This window comes from Oculina patagonica, chromosome 14 (genome assembly GCF_052425735.1).
Source record: "Oculina patagonica isolate OP01 chromosome 14, crgOcupat, whole genome shotgun sequence".
Taxonomy (NCBI): Eukaryota; Metazoa; Cnidaria; class Anthozoa; order Scleractinia; family Oculinidae; genus Oculina; species Oculina patagonica.
In genome coordinates, this window is record NC_135771.1 from 9,427,420 (window position 1) to 9,443,693 (window position 16,274).

General features: G+C 37.3%; 1 protein-coding gene across 1 annotated transcript; it reads right to left on the reverse strand.

Moving 5' to 3' along the window:
• Nucleotides 1-490: 490 nt before the first annotated feature.
• LOC144639201 (neo-calmodulin-like) lies at nucleotides 491-15,398 on the reverse strand. Its single transcript, XM_078498477.1, has 5 exons — nucleotides 15,189-15,398; nucleotides 11,124-11,151; nucleotides 8,177-8,320; nucleotides 2,359-2,601; nucleotides 491-1,981 (listed from the first exon to the last, which is right to left on the reverse strand). Exons 1-5 carry the CDS (start codon nucleotides 15,189-15,191, stop codon nucleotides 1,944-1,946), a joined length of 456 nt encoding a protein of 151 aa, XP_078354603.1. The 5' UTR covers nucleotides 15,192-15,398; the 3' UTR covers nucleotides 491-1,943.
• Nucleotides 15,399-16,274: the final 876 nt, after the last annotated feature.

Sequence of the window (16,274 nt, forward strand, 5' to 3'; positions counted from 1 at the left end):
CCAGGCGGCGGCTTTTTTGGGGGGGGGGGGGGGGGGGGGGGTTTTTTTTTTTTTCCCCCCCCCCCCCCCCCCCCCCCCCCCCCTCAACTTACCAAAATGCCTTCATGCTCACAGAGTGAAATTTCCTAGTTAACTCGTAAGGTGATTTTAAGCCAAGAAAATCGCAACCGGAAATCAGTATATTTCAAAATGGACATTCGCAGGTAGTTTGCATGTGGGTTTTTTCCCTTGAATAAAAAAATAAAAAGTTAACGATGGATCTTATTTTAGCTTTCTAAGAAAACGTGCCACTCAAAGACTGATACAAAAGGGGGATTTCTTAGACGTAGAGAGAAGTTAAATAAAGGAAATGAGATATGTTTTTTCAATATTTGTATAATATAGTGTTTTTAATGACATTCCTCGTGGCTGCCCGCCCACTCACGCCAAATCAAACATAGCTGATTGGCATTTTAATTATTAGAAATCTCTAAATCAAATACACTTATATCCGTGAACGTGATCGGTGTTTTTATTTTACTTATTTTTATTAACAAGTAAAAAAAGCCTTAAATGTGTTTTGCTCTGTTGCAGCGGTTTTCACTTGAGTGTCGAAAGTAATTCGCATTTGCCTTAGTTTTACATTACATTACTACGCTTAGTGATTATTTTTTTAAAAATCGCACCATTTTTAATCAAATTAGAAATAAACCAAAACCAGTTGTGATCTACTCGCACACGTTTTCCCGCGCTTCGCGTCGTCTGCAACGCAGGCTAAGTTTTGATTGGTTCACTGGATTGTCTGCGTCCTTTGTGATTGGCTGGAGTGATTACTTTGGTTTTATGACACGCAATTGAAAACTGCTCCATAAAGCACGCAGTGAGGTAAAGCCACAAAAAAGAAAACGCGATTAAGTACTGTTGTTTCTTTATTAAACAATATGTAAAGTACAGTAAATTTAAATGATCCGTGCTATATAATAAGAGAAACAAAACCAAACTTTATTGAAAACGTAAGAATTTATCCCATTTTGCTTTATCATTTTTTTTTAATCATTTAAAGGGACTGTGTCACGGATTTTAGTCCAATTTAGGCATAGGAAAATGACCATCAAATTCAGTGAAATATAAGACTAACCCTTTTACAACAGTTAAGGGACATTTCGACAACTAAGAAAATACAAAAGAAGACACGGATGGCCAAAAGTGACGAAGATTGAAACGGATCGCGAAATGAGTTTTTGAAATATTGTTGGGCTGAACAGTTTTCAAAGTTAATCTCGTTTGCTTGTAACTCTTAAATTTTAACACCCGAGAGACAAATTTAGTTTCAATGAAGCTATGGTTTTGTCATTTAGATCCACAAACGTAATTACTTTGCAAACATTTGGATTCATAGCAAGGCAAAACTAAATGAAATATACTTCACTTAGCCGTGACACAGTCCCTTTAAGGGACGAAATCAAAATAAGTGAGAACGTAGTAGAACATAGAGGTTAAAATCTCACAATAGCAAGAACATTGTAAAACTTTGTCTTTAAACTTTGTTGTGATATTTGATGTCAAGGATACATATCCTATTGCTATTTCTTAAGTTTTACAGCAAGGCGCTCAAAAGTGTGACCACTTTTAATTTATTCACATTCTTTCGTGCAGATTGAATCCAATCAAAAGCCGTGGATAGCTTGCAGTTGACTTCTGATTGGATTAAATCTGCACAAAAGAATATGAATAAATTAAAAGTGGTCACACTTTTGGGCGCCTTGCTGTAAGTTCTGTGCGAGGACATCTTTTCTTTATTTTACCGTTTACTCGTCTTTGGCTTCGTTAGTAGCAAGGTCCACTAGTTGTCATGACAACGACACATGCTCAAGTAAGAGAGGTAGATGGTTTATGAGCGGCGACGATCTCTCTTTGTCCTTGCAAGTGCTACGTTGATTTACTTTTAATGCCAAGTATCGGTGTTACCTCTCACCATGCGGCTCAAGAAGGGCAAGAAATTCTGTGGAAATGAAAATAAAACAATTGTTTAAAATTAATTTGGTTCACTAACTTTAACGACAAGCGATCGATCGATTGACTATCAGTACATCAAACAGTCAATCGATCGATCGATTAATCAATCAGTCAGTCAGTCAGTCAGTCAGTCAGTCAGTCCGTCACTCGGCAAGGCATTTAGTCAGGTAGGCAGGCAGTGACTCGCCCCCTGTTGTCGGTCAGTACTTTAATTCCGTCCATCTGTCCGTCCATCCGCGTCCGTCCGTCCGTCCGTCGGGTCAGTCATCAAACCAGCCAGCCAGCCAGTCGTTCAGTTAGTCAGTCAGTCAACCAAGCAACTAACCAACCAATCAACTTATGCCACACGCTCTCTCGATTTACCTTGGTATGTAACTTTCTTATCCTCATCCAGTTTGGCATTCACAATCATTTCATGTACTTCATCTTGTGGAATTCTCTTGTCCATATTTAATAGAATGTACCGTAACTCCGCTGACTCGATGTACCCCTTGTTGTCGGCGTCGAAGACTCGAAATGCCAACATCATGTCCGCCTCCCGTTCATCTGGATTCTTCTGGTCCTCCATTAGTTTGACAAACTCTGGGAAGTCGATCACGCCGTTACCTGCATAAGAAAAACAAAAATTATATCTAATCAGTTAAAGGGACTGTGTCACGGATTTCTAACAAATTTTATAGGCATGGGAAATGGCCGATAAATTCGGTGAAATATAAAAATAACCTCTTAAAACAGTGAAGGAACAATTCAATTACACAGCAAATGCAAAAGAAGGCACGGGTGGTCAAAACTGAAGATGATTGAAACGGATTGCGAGATGGGCTTTTTGAAATACTGTTGGGCTGAACAGTTTTCAAAGTTAATCCCGTTTGCTTGTAACTTTAAATTATAACACCCGGGTCACATTTGGTTGCAATGAAGCTATGGTTTTGTCATTTAGATCCATAGTAGTAATTTCTTTACAAACATCAAGTTTCATAGCGAGTATTTGGCAAAACATATAATAAAATAAACTTAAATCAGCCGTAATACAGTCCCTTTAATTCTTGCCGGTGTATGAAATACATTTTACCTTTCAGTTCAAAGCTCGAACACGATGCATTCCAGACCTGTTAATTTAATTTTGAGAAAGTTCTAAACTTGAATAAAGCCTTATTTTGAACTTCTAGGTGCCGGTCAAGCCAGTATCAACCAGTTGAGGACTTTTTCTTATGCCTGTTTAAATTTGAGATTCATTGATTTTTGTTTCTCTTTTCCTTTTTTTTTTTTCAATATTCAATAAATTAATTTTCCCGACGCTTACAAAATAACTCAGTTACTTACGGTCCGTCGCTTTGCTTTGCTTTCTAACCATTCCAAACTGCTTCTTCCCGAGAGTTTTCTCTTTTTTGTTACTTTTCTTGACTTGATGTTTTGAGTTTGATCAGAGTTCACTAGTTTTAACAGCTTTATAAAGGTTATTTCCCTACAGCGTGACGTCACTAATGGGTATTATTTCCTACGCCCCCTCCAATCCGCTGACGTCTTTTCCAAACTTCTAAATAACTTGTTACCTTGTTATCATAATAACAAGTAACACGTTTTCAGTAAAAATCACAAAACAAAACCTTGGAGCGTCTAATTTTGTCTTTTAAATTGCTAAACGTTTCCGGGAGAGCCATAATTTATATTTCTCAAAGTGGATAACTTAGTACTTTATTTTCCGGTTCGTAATTATATCATTTCTATTAACTTTTTGTTCTCCGCTCAGCAGACAGAACTTTCAAGCAATCAGGATTTTGCTTTGTTCAAACGTAAAAAAAAATGGCATGCAGATGGTTGTTGAGAATTTCTTCTTTTAAAAGTTACATTTTAGGTTTTGGAAATGAAAAGGTTATAGCAGCCAATTGCCTTGACTTACGCTTGAAATGCAACAAAGAGATCCAACAAATTTATTTATTTATGAAACTTTACTTCTCAGACTGGATAATTCCCGTGGAAAAAATAAAAATAATTGCCTTTTACGGAAAAAAAGGGGAAAAATTGTCCCACGCAACTTATTTTTAATCAATTCTTTTTTTTTTCAAATGTCAGTAACTGATAGTGAGTGGGAGCAATATTTCCATTTTAGCAACTCGTTTTAAACAGACCACGTTTTTACCCTGAAATCAAAACTTCTAAAGTATGAACTCCTGTTTAAAACGATTAGTTATCAGCGATTAGCTTAATTCACATACTTGGTCGATGTCTAGTTTTGTCGTCGTTTTTCTTGAGAAGATTTTTTAATTCCATTTATGATTTTGAGCGAGAGCGAAAATGATACGGCGAAAATTGCAGTATCGAGTGAAAGCGGCTTTTACTTTGAAGACCTTAAAATTCCCTTTATCGCGATCTCTCTTACTAAATAAGTAGAAAGTCTGAGGTTTTGTTTTGGCAGTACCGTTAGTGAGTTTAATCGGCTCTTGATCTCTTCTTAGATCGGTGATTATATTATCAATCACGACTTATAGATGTTAACTCAAGCACAAATGTCGGAGCTCGAGCGAAAATAACATAACAAAGCCTACTGGAGCAAGTGGCAAGTCAGATGTAGAACGAAAACACTCAAAATTACCCGATAACAAGATAAATCAGCGTAAAATTCAGTTGATTGAGATGAAGTTAACTGTCGTTTTTACTATTGTTTATGACTATTCCTTAAATTATGTTTATTTTTCGCGCAAAAATAACAGTTAGGGCCTGTTTATATGGAAGAGAGTTGTCCCTAGTTGGAGGGTTACCCTCTTCCCCGAGCCATCTTTTAACGAGCGTTTATATGAAAAAGTTGTCCCTGTTGACCGAGCCAAAACTTGGCCCTCTCGGTTCAAAAGACTGGCGAGAGTTGTTTTGAAACATCTATTATGGCTGCTTTTTTCTAAAATCAGGAACGCTAAATCGTCGATTAAGACCTTTTGTTGGACTAATTTACCACCGACTTCAATTTCAATCAATCTGAAATTTTGTTTTAGCTGATTTTAGCGTTTGCGCATGCTCCGTTTGTGTCAACTTGTCCCTGGTAGGCGAGGCAAACTGTTTATATGGCAAAAAGTTGGCTCGCTCCCCAGGGTCACCCTACCTTCAAAGCGAGTGACCCTCCACCCAGGGTCACCCTGCCCCCCGAGCCAACTTTGCAATTTCTCATATAAACAGTTCGCAGCTATTTATAAAGAAACGTATGAAAAGCTCTCTCGCCTGGGGTGGCTCGGTATGGAGGGTAACCCTCCTACCAGGGACAACTCTCCTCCATATAAACAGGCCCTTAGTCAGGACAAACCACGCCGATAGCACATGTTGTCGGCCCACGCGATTTCACGCAACAGATTTAGATTTCGAATAATTAAAATATCAATCACGGCACTGTATACATCTGTAAATATAGAAAATTATGTACCTGTTTTATATAGCTAAATATCCTCCTACGGAAAAAAATCCCCCGCCATTTTGTGTGGGTTAGCAAGGTAGAATTTTTCGATTTATTATCATCGAACTGAAAATCAGAGAATATAATTCGTAATTATAAGACCACGAAGCAGCTATCGCTTAAAGCGCTCAAAGCGTAGACCGCCACGCTTTGCATTTTGCTGTACAAAATTGTTTAATAAAACTTTAATCTCCGATAACTGACAATTTAAAGCTTTAGAAGAAGAAGGGGTGCTGAGATTTGGCGTGGATCTTAAAGAAAAAATACTATAAAATATAAATTTTATCATTTCTCAAAGCATGAAACCGTTTTATTAAAAAAATGTTTAGCTTTAATATTTTATGGAAGACAAGGCAGTCAGTGTCGCTATGGGTGACTGAAAATTACTGTCTATTTTTTGGCGGATCACTTAGTATATTTACAAACAAACGTGTTCACTTTGCCTGACAGCCTACGCCATGGGGTTTTCTAAGCTACACGAGGACGCTTAATACATTTTAATATATTTCAGTTCAATAAGAATTAGGTGTATTTTTAAAATAGCATCTTTTCTGTCCATTATATCACCAAGGCTTAATTTTAGCACCAGCATTTCGTAACGCTTTAAATCAATGAAAGTATAACTTAACATCCGCGAACGTGATGTAGCCGCACGTTTCTATGATAGCGCGCGCACTTGGCGTGTTTGGATTTTATTTAATTGAAGGCGTTTACACAGGCGATTTTTGTCGCGCACTTCTTTTGCGCGCGGGCCGGTACTGGCGGAGCGCGGGCAGGGGGAAGGGTAAAACAAATACTGACAATTTAATGCATAATCGTTAAAAATAGTTAGAGCGGCATTTAATATCCCCTGTAACGTTTCACCAATAATAAATTATTAAGTTAACCCCAATTCGTACTTTTCCAATCCACACAAAGCAACTTCATTTCCTAACGAGTTTTTTTCGTATGTTGAAACTGTTACTAAATTGAAAGTAAATGAAGAAGCGTTCTCGTTTCAATCCGGTTTTGTTACTAAATTATTTACAGTTGAATCGCGATAACTCGAATCTCTCGCTCACTCGAACCTTTTTCGGTTTCCGTCTAGACCATTTTCCCCGGATTTTCTTACTAATTTTACCCTCGATAACTCGAACCTCCCGCTACCTCGAACCTTCAGTTCAGATTCCCCTTCAGGCCATTAGAAAACCCCATGGCGTAGGCTGTCAGGCAAAGTGAAAACGTTTGTTTGTTAATATACTAAGTGATCAAAAAATAGACAGTAATTTTCAGTCACCCATAGCGACACTGACTGCGGTTGTCTTCCATAAAATATTAAAGCTAAACATTTTTTTTAACAAAACGGTTTCATGCTTTGAGAAATGAAAAAGTTTATATTTTAGAGCATTTTTTCTTTAAGATCACGCCAAATCTCAGCACCCGTTAATGGCGATTTTAATATTTCTTCTAAAGCTTCAAATTGTCAGTTATCGGAGATTAAAGTTTTATTAAACAATTTTTAATTTTCTTACTAATTTTTCCTTCGATAAGTCGAGCATCCCGCTACCTGGAACCGTTTCAGATTCCCCTCTAGACCATGTTATTACTAACTTTACCCCCCCCCCCCCCCCATAACTGTAATCTTTTTCGATTCCCCTTGGAGGTTCAAGTCATCGGGATTCAACTTTATTATTATTGTCGGTATCTTTATCTGTGCTTTTCGATCCAGATCTAGTAAATCAAGTAATCAGTTTTTTTCTCTGGAAATGTCCTTCATTTAAAAAAATTCTGATCTACCACATTTACAAAAAAACTTGTGTGAGCAAGTCGTGATCACGATTGGTCACATTTTGATTTTACTTCTGATTGGTTGAGAAAGTGGCGCGAGTTTTTTTAAACCAACCATTAGGCGTAGTAATGCACAACCGTACAAAGCAATCGTGACTTACTTTCGAAACTCAAGTAAAAATCGCTTAACTAAAAATGTTATCACTTCTTCATTGGAAGTTATGCCTAAATCTGTAAATTGATGCTCCCTTGGATGCCATTCGCACCATGTTTTTAGATTCGGTCCATCCAAACGAATTATTCAGTCATCGCCAACAAACTAGCGCTTAGTCTCCTACTCTTTTCTATCAAAAGCGATACGGTTATAGGAGGGTCTGAATGGGGGTACCTCGATAACACTAAACACTTAATTTTTTGGTTCTGTAACATGAAACAGTAAAATTTTAGGACTTTTTAACACTAACAGAAAAAAATTCACTGTAACAGTAAATTTTTATCCAGAAAGAAACAAAAACGGCTCTAAAAAGGCCAATATTATTTTGTTTACTATATAAAGAAGTTTACGGTCATTTTCCGACGATTTCTGATCATTTCGGTAGATTTCCGAAAATAACTGCATATTCCCGAAGACTGCCGAAGATTTCGGAAGACTACCGAAGATGTCCGAAGACTACCGAAGATTCCGAGGAGAAATCCGAAAATTTTCCCTTAGTTTATGAGCGATTTTATCCCATTTCTGAAGGGCAGATAAGAATTTACAATGCCACATTTTTCACAAAAAAACCCTCCAAACACTAAACAGTATTTTCTCCGGAAACAGTAAACATTAAAAAAAATTGGCCAATGTAACAGCAAACACTAAAAATTATGGGAAAATAACACAAAACACTAAACCCCATTCAGACCCTCTTATAGGTAAAAGAAGCATCAACGCGCCATTGGTATAAGGGGATTCCTTTATCTACAAATACTCACCATCGTAATCAACAGCGTTAATCATAACCTGTAGCTCGTGGTCTGTGGGATTAAAACCGAGCGATCTCATTACAGAACCCAGTTCCCTTGTGGTTATACTGCCATTACCATCACGATCGAACAAGCAGAAGGCGTCTTTATATTCTACAAAAGAAAAAGTCACAGTTTAGAGTCACACATGGGACACATGCTCGTTGAACGATCAAACATTGATCAACGTCCTATAACTGAATTACGAAAGGAATCTGATTGAAGGCTTGTGTGAACTGCGAGCAGTCCCTCGGGCTTGAAGCGAAAAAAGAGCCGGCGAGTTTAAAAATAACCGTGGAAATTGGGGGGGGGGGGGGGGGGGCGAGAGGAGCTTTTCCGGTCTGAGATTTTCCACGGCCATTGGTCTACTCGCGTTCTTTAATTTGTTCGCGCTCGACGGGCTAAGAAAAGAGAGAGACTGCTCGTGGACTAAAGCATGTGGCACTAAGTGTTACCGTAATTACTCGATTTAACACACTCCCTTCAACAAGCACCACCTTTCTAACTGTGAGGGCCCCCATTGCGCAAGTGGCATCAAGGCAATGTTTGTGGAATAGCCTGATTAGCAGTCTGTTATCTCATCTTAACGTAAAATCGAACATACTGAACAAGGGAATAGTGTTATGACTATGCGAACCCGCTAAGTTACAGTATTTAACAATTATTCACCGAAGTGGAGGTGAATAGCGGTGGATGTTTACCGAGCCGCAAAATACCACACTAGTTGAATAACTAGTGTACCAAAACATCACTTTCGTTAAACAAAGCGATGCGCGAAGGCAGTTTGTTTCTCTTTAGCTGTTCGGAGGTGAATAGTACTTTGCTAATCACCTCCGAGTAAACCAATCAGCGCGCGCAAAAAGCACTATTCACTTGTGTGGTATATACTAAATGTTGTTATTCAAATGTCGAAATAAGAAGTAAATCTCCGTCCCTAATACAGATAAGCGCCCTTCTCCAATAAGCGCCCCAACGATCTTTTGAGCTACCTAAAAGTAAATTAAAGCCCCTTGTGCTAAATCGAATCATTACGGGAAGGACTTGCCCAGGAACACTTTGTAAGGAGAGTATCATTGTTACATTGAAACTCATATCCCGACTTGGTCTTGACTTCAAATACAGCGCACCTTAAACTGTACAGCTAGAATTATAACCCGAGGGGATGGGGGTACTTCCTACAGTAGTCTAGCTATACGTGGAGGCTTCGCCCGATGGGTGCCTTTTCAGAATGCAGGTATAAAAATATCGATTTCGTGAGCTGAAGTATAGAAAAAGGTAGTGAAAACTGGCACTTGGGATTTCAAAAGATTAAGGGTCTTTCAAAAGATCTCAAACAGGCGCACCATCTGGCTAATTCATTAATTTATTTCAAGGAATTACTCAAGTGAGAACTTTAGAAAAGGGATACGGTCTTTAGGAAACCATTTTTCATGGAAGTTATAAGAATTTGAAAAGCTGCTTTAACAGTCAAAAAAAGTATATTAAATAGATTTAGCCAAGCCTAAAAGCGGAGCTCCCCAGTAATTCACTTTGCCTTTATTTAAATATCTCAATTCACTGACCATAAAAAGGAAAGAAATGAATTTGAGCCGGCGATCCAACAGAAAACCATTTTCCGGTAAGCGGAGTTATACACCTAAGCCCGCGATATGGTCACGTGATACTGGTCAGCAGACACCCTGTATTGACGATAACGTGGATGCCCAGTATCAAAGAGGTTAAGGTTAATCTATTTCTGGAGTGGGCGACGTACTTACGTACGCGCCTGCGAACCATGCCGCTAGCCATGATGACCATTAAAACTCAAGTTCATGGTTTTCTTATTTCTGTGGATTTTATTTAACAAATAAAGAAGCCTAAGCCATGTTTTATACTGTCATAAAACACGACGGGCAATTGAGAACACGAGGGAAATGTAGAAAACATGAGCCGCAGGCGAATGTTTTCTACATTTCTCGAGTGTTCTCAAATGCCCGGAGTGTTTTATGACAGAATAAAACATGGCTTAGGCTTTTTTATTTGCTTTATGATATAGATTTTAGACACCGCGAGTGAAAAGTTTAATTAAAAATATGTACAACAAGAGCGAGTAAACGAAGACGAAAAGCAGAAAATAATTTACGGGAAGACCAGAAAACTGACACAATTTCATTCAGTGTTCGACGTAAAATAAGGCTAAGCATTTCAGATAAGTTTGTTACCTTTCAATCTTGATCTTGTCTTTTTGAACTTCAATAAACTTCACCGACTCTGAGTGCAATTTCGTCTCAGATAATTTAGTAGTCTCGATGACATCCGTCCCTTGCTTCGTTCGACTTAAAAACGCGTATAATTTCCAGAAAAGCTATTGCTTCGGATCTTCCCGTAAACCTTAATTGCTGTCACAATCAAGTTCCAGTATGAAAAGACGATTTAAGACGAGATTGTCGAAGAAAAATCTTCGAAAGAAAACTCTCTCGCTCGCTTTCCTCAGCTTTCCTTGCGAGTTTCATTCAACTCAAGCGATGAACACCGCGCCACAATTTTTCCCGCCTCACTTCGTTTACATCAAAATGAAATGTCCAGTGGATTTATACTTAAAAAAGGAATTTAATAAAACAATTATTCCATTCGCCCTTGCTGGATACGAGTGGTTATAGCCAACGAAAAGTCAAAGACGCGCGAAGCACTCGAGGAAAGCTGACGAAAAACAATAAAACATGATTTTTCTATGTTTTATACTCTGATAAAACATAGGTTTTTAGCCAATCAGAGCGCGCGTAGACTCCTATCTATATTATAAATGGGTATGGGGCTCCGCTTTGGCTTCGGGCCGCTGTGGAGCTTCGCTATAAAATTAAAGGCAAGGGTTTGGGGCTAGGGGCGGAGCCTTCCCGTATGAAACGTTGTTGAGTAACCGCCCTGGAACTTACTTTACCTTGAATTTGCTCGTCAGAGAGTTGCTCCTATAACAATATAAGAACAGAAACCAGTTTAATACTTGTTATGTTTCCTTTTATAGTCAAAGTTTTTTCAGAAAGCTTTTTCGAGCGCGGTTTTCTCAAAACAATTTCAACATTAACTTCGACAATACTATCATAATGAGAGAACATTGCGATATACAATTGAGGATAAAAATAAGCGAAAATAAGCCACGACGTTTCGAACTCACCTCTATTTGCATTTAAACTTAACTCGACCGTTATTTTACTAATATCTACTTGATAATGAACTCAAGATGAGTTCGAAACGTCGTGGCTTATTTTCGCTTATTTTTATCCTCAATAATACTATCATAGTCGACAGAAACAGAAATATCCTTTTGAGACTTCGGTTTTCAGCTGGATTTGAATTCAGTACATGTATTACCCAAGTTTAATCCGTGGGTACGTTCTTGGCCTATTCTAACATTTTATCCTTTGACAAGCTCAACGTTTTTAAAAAGAAGGTACGTTCTTATAAAACAAAGAGTGTATTTTTTAAAAAAGTGGTACCAGATAGGACTAAAACATTGAAAAATCATCTTAATCTCCTTAAAATGTAAGCTATCTGATATTTATACCTAATCGTACCTTTTTGGTACGCTTCGGCGGCATATCAGGCGAGTTTGGTCGAGCCATTGTTCGTATTTTGGCGAGACGCAGTCGAGCCAAAATACCCAAGGCGAGACCAAACGAGCCTGATATGCCGCCGAAGCGTACCAAAAAGGTACGATTAGGTATTTACCGTACCCAAATTCAGCCAAAAATCCGGTGATATTAATCGCTCTGTTGAAGCAATGCCTGCTAGGTACGTAGTGCAAAATGTGTTGACCTGCTTGTATTGATAGTTTTTTGGTCTTCAACTCTTTTATCAAGTTCCTCTTCTGCCATCTGTTTTTACTGTTTTGTTTGGAGTTTCATTCTCTAAATTTTTAAAATCCAAATTTAGCGAAATATTTGGAAACTCCGACTCCATTGTTTCAGTCTGAATTTTTCAGTACTCGTCGGAAAACATCGCACAATTGGCGAGCGCGCTCAAGTTTAGTTTTGGCGGGAAGGTTTTTCTCATTTTACGACCGGTAAACACCAGCTAAATTTAAATTACGAGGTTCTGTTTTATTGGTAAAACCTCTTTTCAATTCATCATACGGTAACACTATTTTTTCTTCAAAGTGACCATAATATGGTGGCATATCAGGTCAGTGACTTGATATCGTAGGATATCAGGACAGTAGATCGCGCTTCTGATTGGCTACTTGCGAATTTGGGTACGGTAAATTATTAAAATAAACTTCTGTCTCATAAGCCCCCTCTCTCCTTAAATATCCCCTCCCCCGGATGGGGGGACTTAATAGAGCTTTTACGGTATAATAATGACTTTGCTAAGAACACGTAATTCCTTAAAAATTAAAAACTCTTTAAAACAAGAAGGGCGTCAGTTAATTTACAGCACTTAAACATTAAAAGTCCACTTTATTTCGTTTATGTATACCATTAATGATTGAAAATAACCCCCTTTTCTAATAATTACCCACCCCCCCCCCCCCACGCCCTCCTAAAAGCCTCTCTAAAACAGTTAGTCCGTTTAGTGGTGTAATAACTGACTGTGCTAGCTACGGGTAATTTTAAGGGGCTTCTTTTGCGCACATAAACAAAATGGCGGCTTTTTTCTATGTGGCTTAGTCCGCGCGAGAAGTAAATTGTCGCTTTCTCGTAAACGAGTCTGGTTACCTATCATTTTTTTCTCACATTTTGGGTGTAGCGATCAAATTCTTTCTGTAAAATGAAAACAGATCAATTCTTGTGTTTTAAAAATAAATTATCGCGAAAAACGTGTACTTTGCTAGTACTCGCAGAGGAATTTTAAAGGAATTATATGGAATATAAAAGGTCTTCCTGCTCCTAAACGAATCTGGTGACCCCCCTTTTTTATTTCAAAATTTAAGTTCCCTTAAAGTAATAAACCAGTGGGCGAAGTTTGGTTTAAAAATTGTGTTCAGTTCTATTTCAGGGCAATGAACTTAAACTAAAAGCTAGTAAGTTAGAGGAAAGATAATGCTTTATCTGCATTTTCGTTTTAAGAAAATGTTTTTCCATTATAAAAGAGGTAGTAAAATATAAGGATGCACTTTTAATTACTTAACAGATGGTATTCATTCATATGATTGGTTCTAAGCACTATCGACTTTACCATTATTATCCGGTAAACTATTAAAAAAAGTTGATGAAGTCTATTTGGACATGAGCATGATAAATCCTCACGATAAAGGACTTAAAAATTTTTTTTTAATGTTCCTGGTAATTGCATTGTGAACTTTGCATTATAAACAGCAAATGGAGTCTTTGTATTAAATCTCCCATCTAAACACCATATATTTTTTCTTAATATTAGTTCGGAGATTTTTTGGTACATCAATGTTGATGAATGTCTTTATCCTCAGGGCCGTAACTAGCTAGCAAGAGGTAACGTTTGGTTGGAAAAATAATCCCAAGTTAACAAGATTGAATTTTGTCAAGAAATACATCATGGAAAAAGTCTCTGAAAGAGATTTGATAGCTTCTAGATTTCAAAATTTTCTGGAGGGCATGCCCCCATGCAAGAACCCATTAACAATACAGTAAACACCCGCGTGTAAGAACCTATAATTTTCTAAGTTTGGCAAAATATTTTCTTGTATTTGGGGGTAGTTATTGGTAATTTAGGCTAAGTAGGTTCTTTATAAGGTTCTTAATTTCTAAGGAGGAGCCATAGTTTTTGATTGTACGAGAAGAAAAAAAATGGGTTTGGTCCTTCATTATGCAGCATTTATTCATAATTGTATTGCTTTAAGCCTCATGCAAGGTCCAAAGAAGACAATTACAGTCTATGTGAATCTGTCTTTTCTTTATTTGTAAATACAGTTTGGGATGTTCTGTTAAAAATGTTCATAAAAATTTTCTATAACCCACATATAAGAACCTGCTGAAATTTGCTTGGCTAAACAGGTTCTTATATTTTGGGGTATTAAAATGGCAAATTTCTGCCAGCAGGTTCTTAAACCACTAGGTTCTTACACGCGGGTGTTAACTGTATCTTGCCTCGTCTATGGCAAAGGTCTGGTTACGGCCCTGATTCTCCTAACCTTTCTTCTTGCCTTTGTATTGAAGACGTAGGGAGAAACTTCGTGTTGATAATTAATGATAATGGTTATCGTCCAGCACTGAAAATTTATCTAAATTATCTGACTGCGTTATATTTTATTCCGCCGGGCAATTTTTGCATATGTCTTTTTTTTTGTAAATGTGAACCAGGTGCGCATAGCAAAGATGAGAAATAAACCTTTTACTTTACGTTGCTCTGTCCGATTTTATACTGAAATATGAAACTAGAGCTAGCTTGAAGAGTCAAAATAATTAAAAAAAACAGCAATTTCTGAGATTTTGTTAAAATTGCGTTTTGTTTCTAAAAATGACATTTCAAATTTACATGTTAATGCGTGAAGATCACTTCAAATTTGACAGGAAAACAACACGCTAGTCGATAAATTAAGAGACGGATTTTACTGAATTGAATATATTATTAATCAAATGATCCAAAGAATATATCCATATTTTTAAGAAATTTTCCTATGCTCCAATGAAGACTTTCCGGGTGGTTAGAAATAAGAATCCTAAAAATATACTCTGCATATACGATATTTGATATTTTACTTGACGGCTAACAAATATCGATCAAGGCATGCAAAAGTTTTGATTACTTACGCGTTTCTGTGGCTGAAAACGAAATATATTTTTTTCAATTATCTCAAAAACTAAGCAAATGATAAAGCCGTGTTTTATTACGCCAGAGTTTTATTTTTGTAATGATTAGAAATCGTTTTAAATGGACATGGAATAAAGTTAATAAATGACCGTGTTTTTAACGGCTTTCGAACAACCTGTTCGTTTACTTTTTGATTAAAATTAAAATGAAGTCAAAAGGAATTAGTTATACAAGCCCAATGCACGAAATTTTTTACTCTTTAACAAAGCGATGTACCTACCATTTAATCAAGTTAAGGAGATAACAGAACGACACTAAATGGTATTGCAAAATCCGCAGTATTCCTTCTGTCCCTACTGAAAAGCTTTCGACCGTCTGTAGTCGACCTTTTCTCGAGACATTTAAATGTGACATCGGCTTCTTCCAAAAAGCCTTGCGTCGTTATATATACTATGGGTTCCATTTACATAATTAGTACCACCGCATTTTACGCGATTGGTGTTAAACAATATTTTGACAGAATTCAAGTCTAGATCCTTGCAATTAAGCCTAATTTTGGAGTCAAAACTGCTACTTTTTTAATACGAAACTATCGCTTCCAGTGACAATTTTCAGTTTATGTTTTAAAGCAGATTAAAGTTTAACAGCTGTTCAAAGTAGAAGACCTAATTTCCTCAGGAAACACACGTAGAATTATCACGAAATGTAGAAAGTAAAGGAAAGTTTGAGCTGAAATTCAAAATTCACGAGTTAATTAAGATAAGAGCATGGTATGTTCTTTTGATAACGGTGGACGTGCTCTGAATGACAATAAAACATATTTAAAACTTTGGCTTGTTTTGGCGGATATAGGAAAATTGCCTGATAACATAATGTGTAAACAATAAGCCTTGAATATCAGGCGCGAAAACTGATATTTGTCCGCGGATATCATCTGTTCTGCATGGCGAACAGTTTTGCGAGGGCGATCGGGTTTTCCACAAGTTGCTCGGCAACTTTTTGGCAACTTTTCATTTTTCGAGCAAGTCTTTTTCTTTTGAGCAACTTTTTGCAATTTCTAGTCCGAAGATTGTCCAAGTGTTATAGAAGACCATACGAACGTTTCCGAGCATTTTTCGATCTTTTGCGAAGATTAACGAAATTTGCCAAGGATTTCCGAGAAAGTTTAGAGGATAATTCAATTTTCGGATCCAGTTCAGCATTAAAAACTTGTCAATGAACATGACGTCATCGTTTCATGTTTCTGTTGCAGTAGGCAATCTTATCTTCAAAGGAAAATTAGAATATATTTGGAGAATGTTCTTATTAAGAGGCAATTCAACGTTCTGGATTTTTTGGAGCATGGTTCGAGGAACTTCGAGCATCA

What these genes read in the sequence shown, in the direction of transcription:
- LOC144639201 (XM_078498477.1), bottom strand. An exon ending in CTCTGACGAGCAAATTCAAG is followed by an intron (nt 8,321 to 11,123) that starts GTAAAGTAAGTT and finishes TTTCTTTTGTAG; the next exon opens with AATATAAAGACGCCTTCTGC. An exon ending in TAAGAAAGTTACATACCAAG is followed by an intron (nt 1,982 to 2,358) that starts GTAAATCGAGAG and finishes TCATTTCCACAG; the next exon opens with AATTTCTTGCCCTTCTTGAG.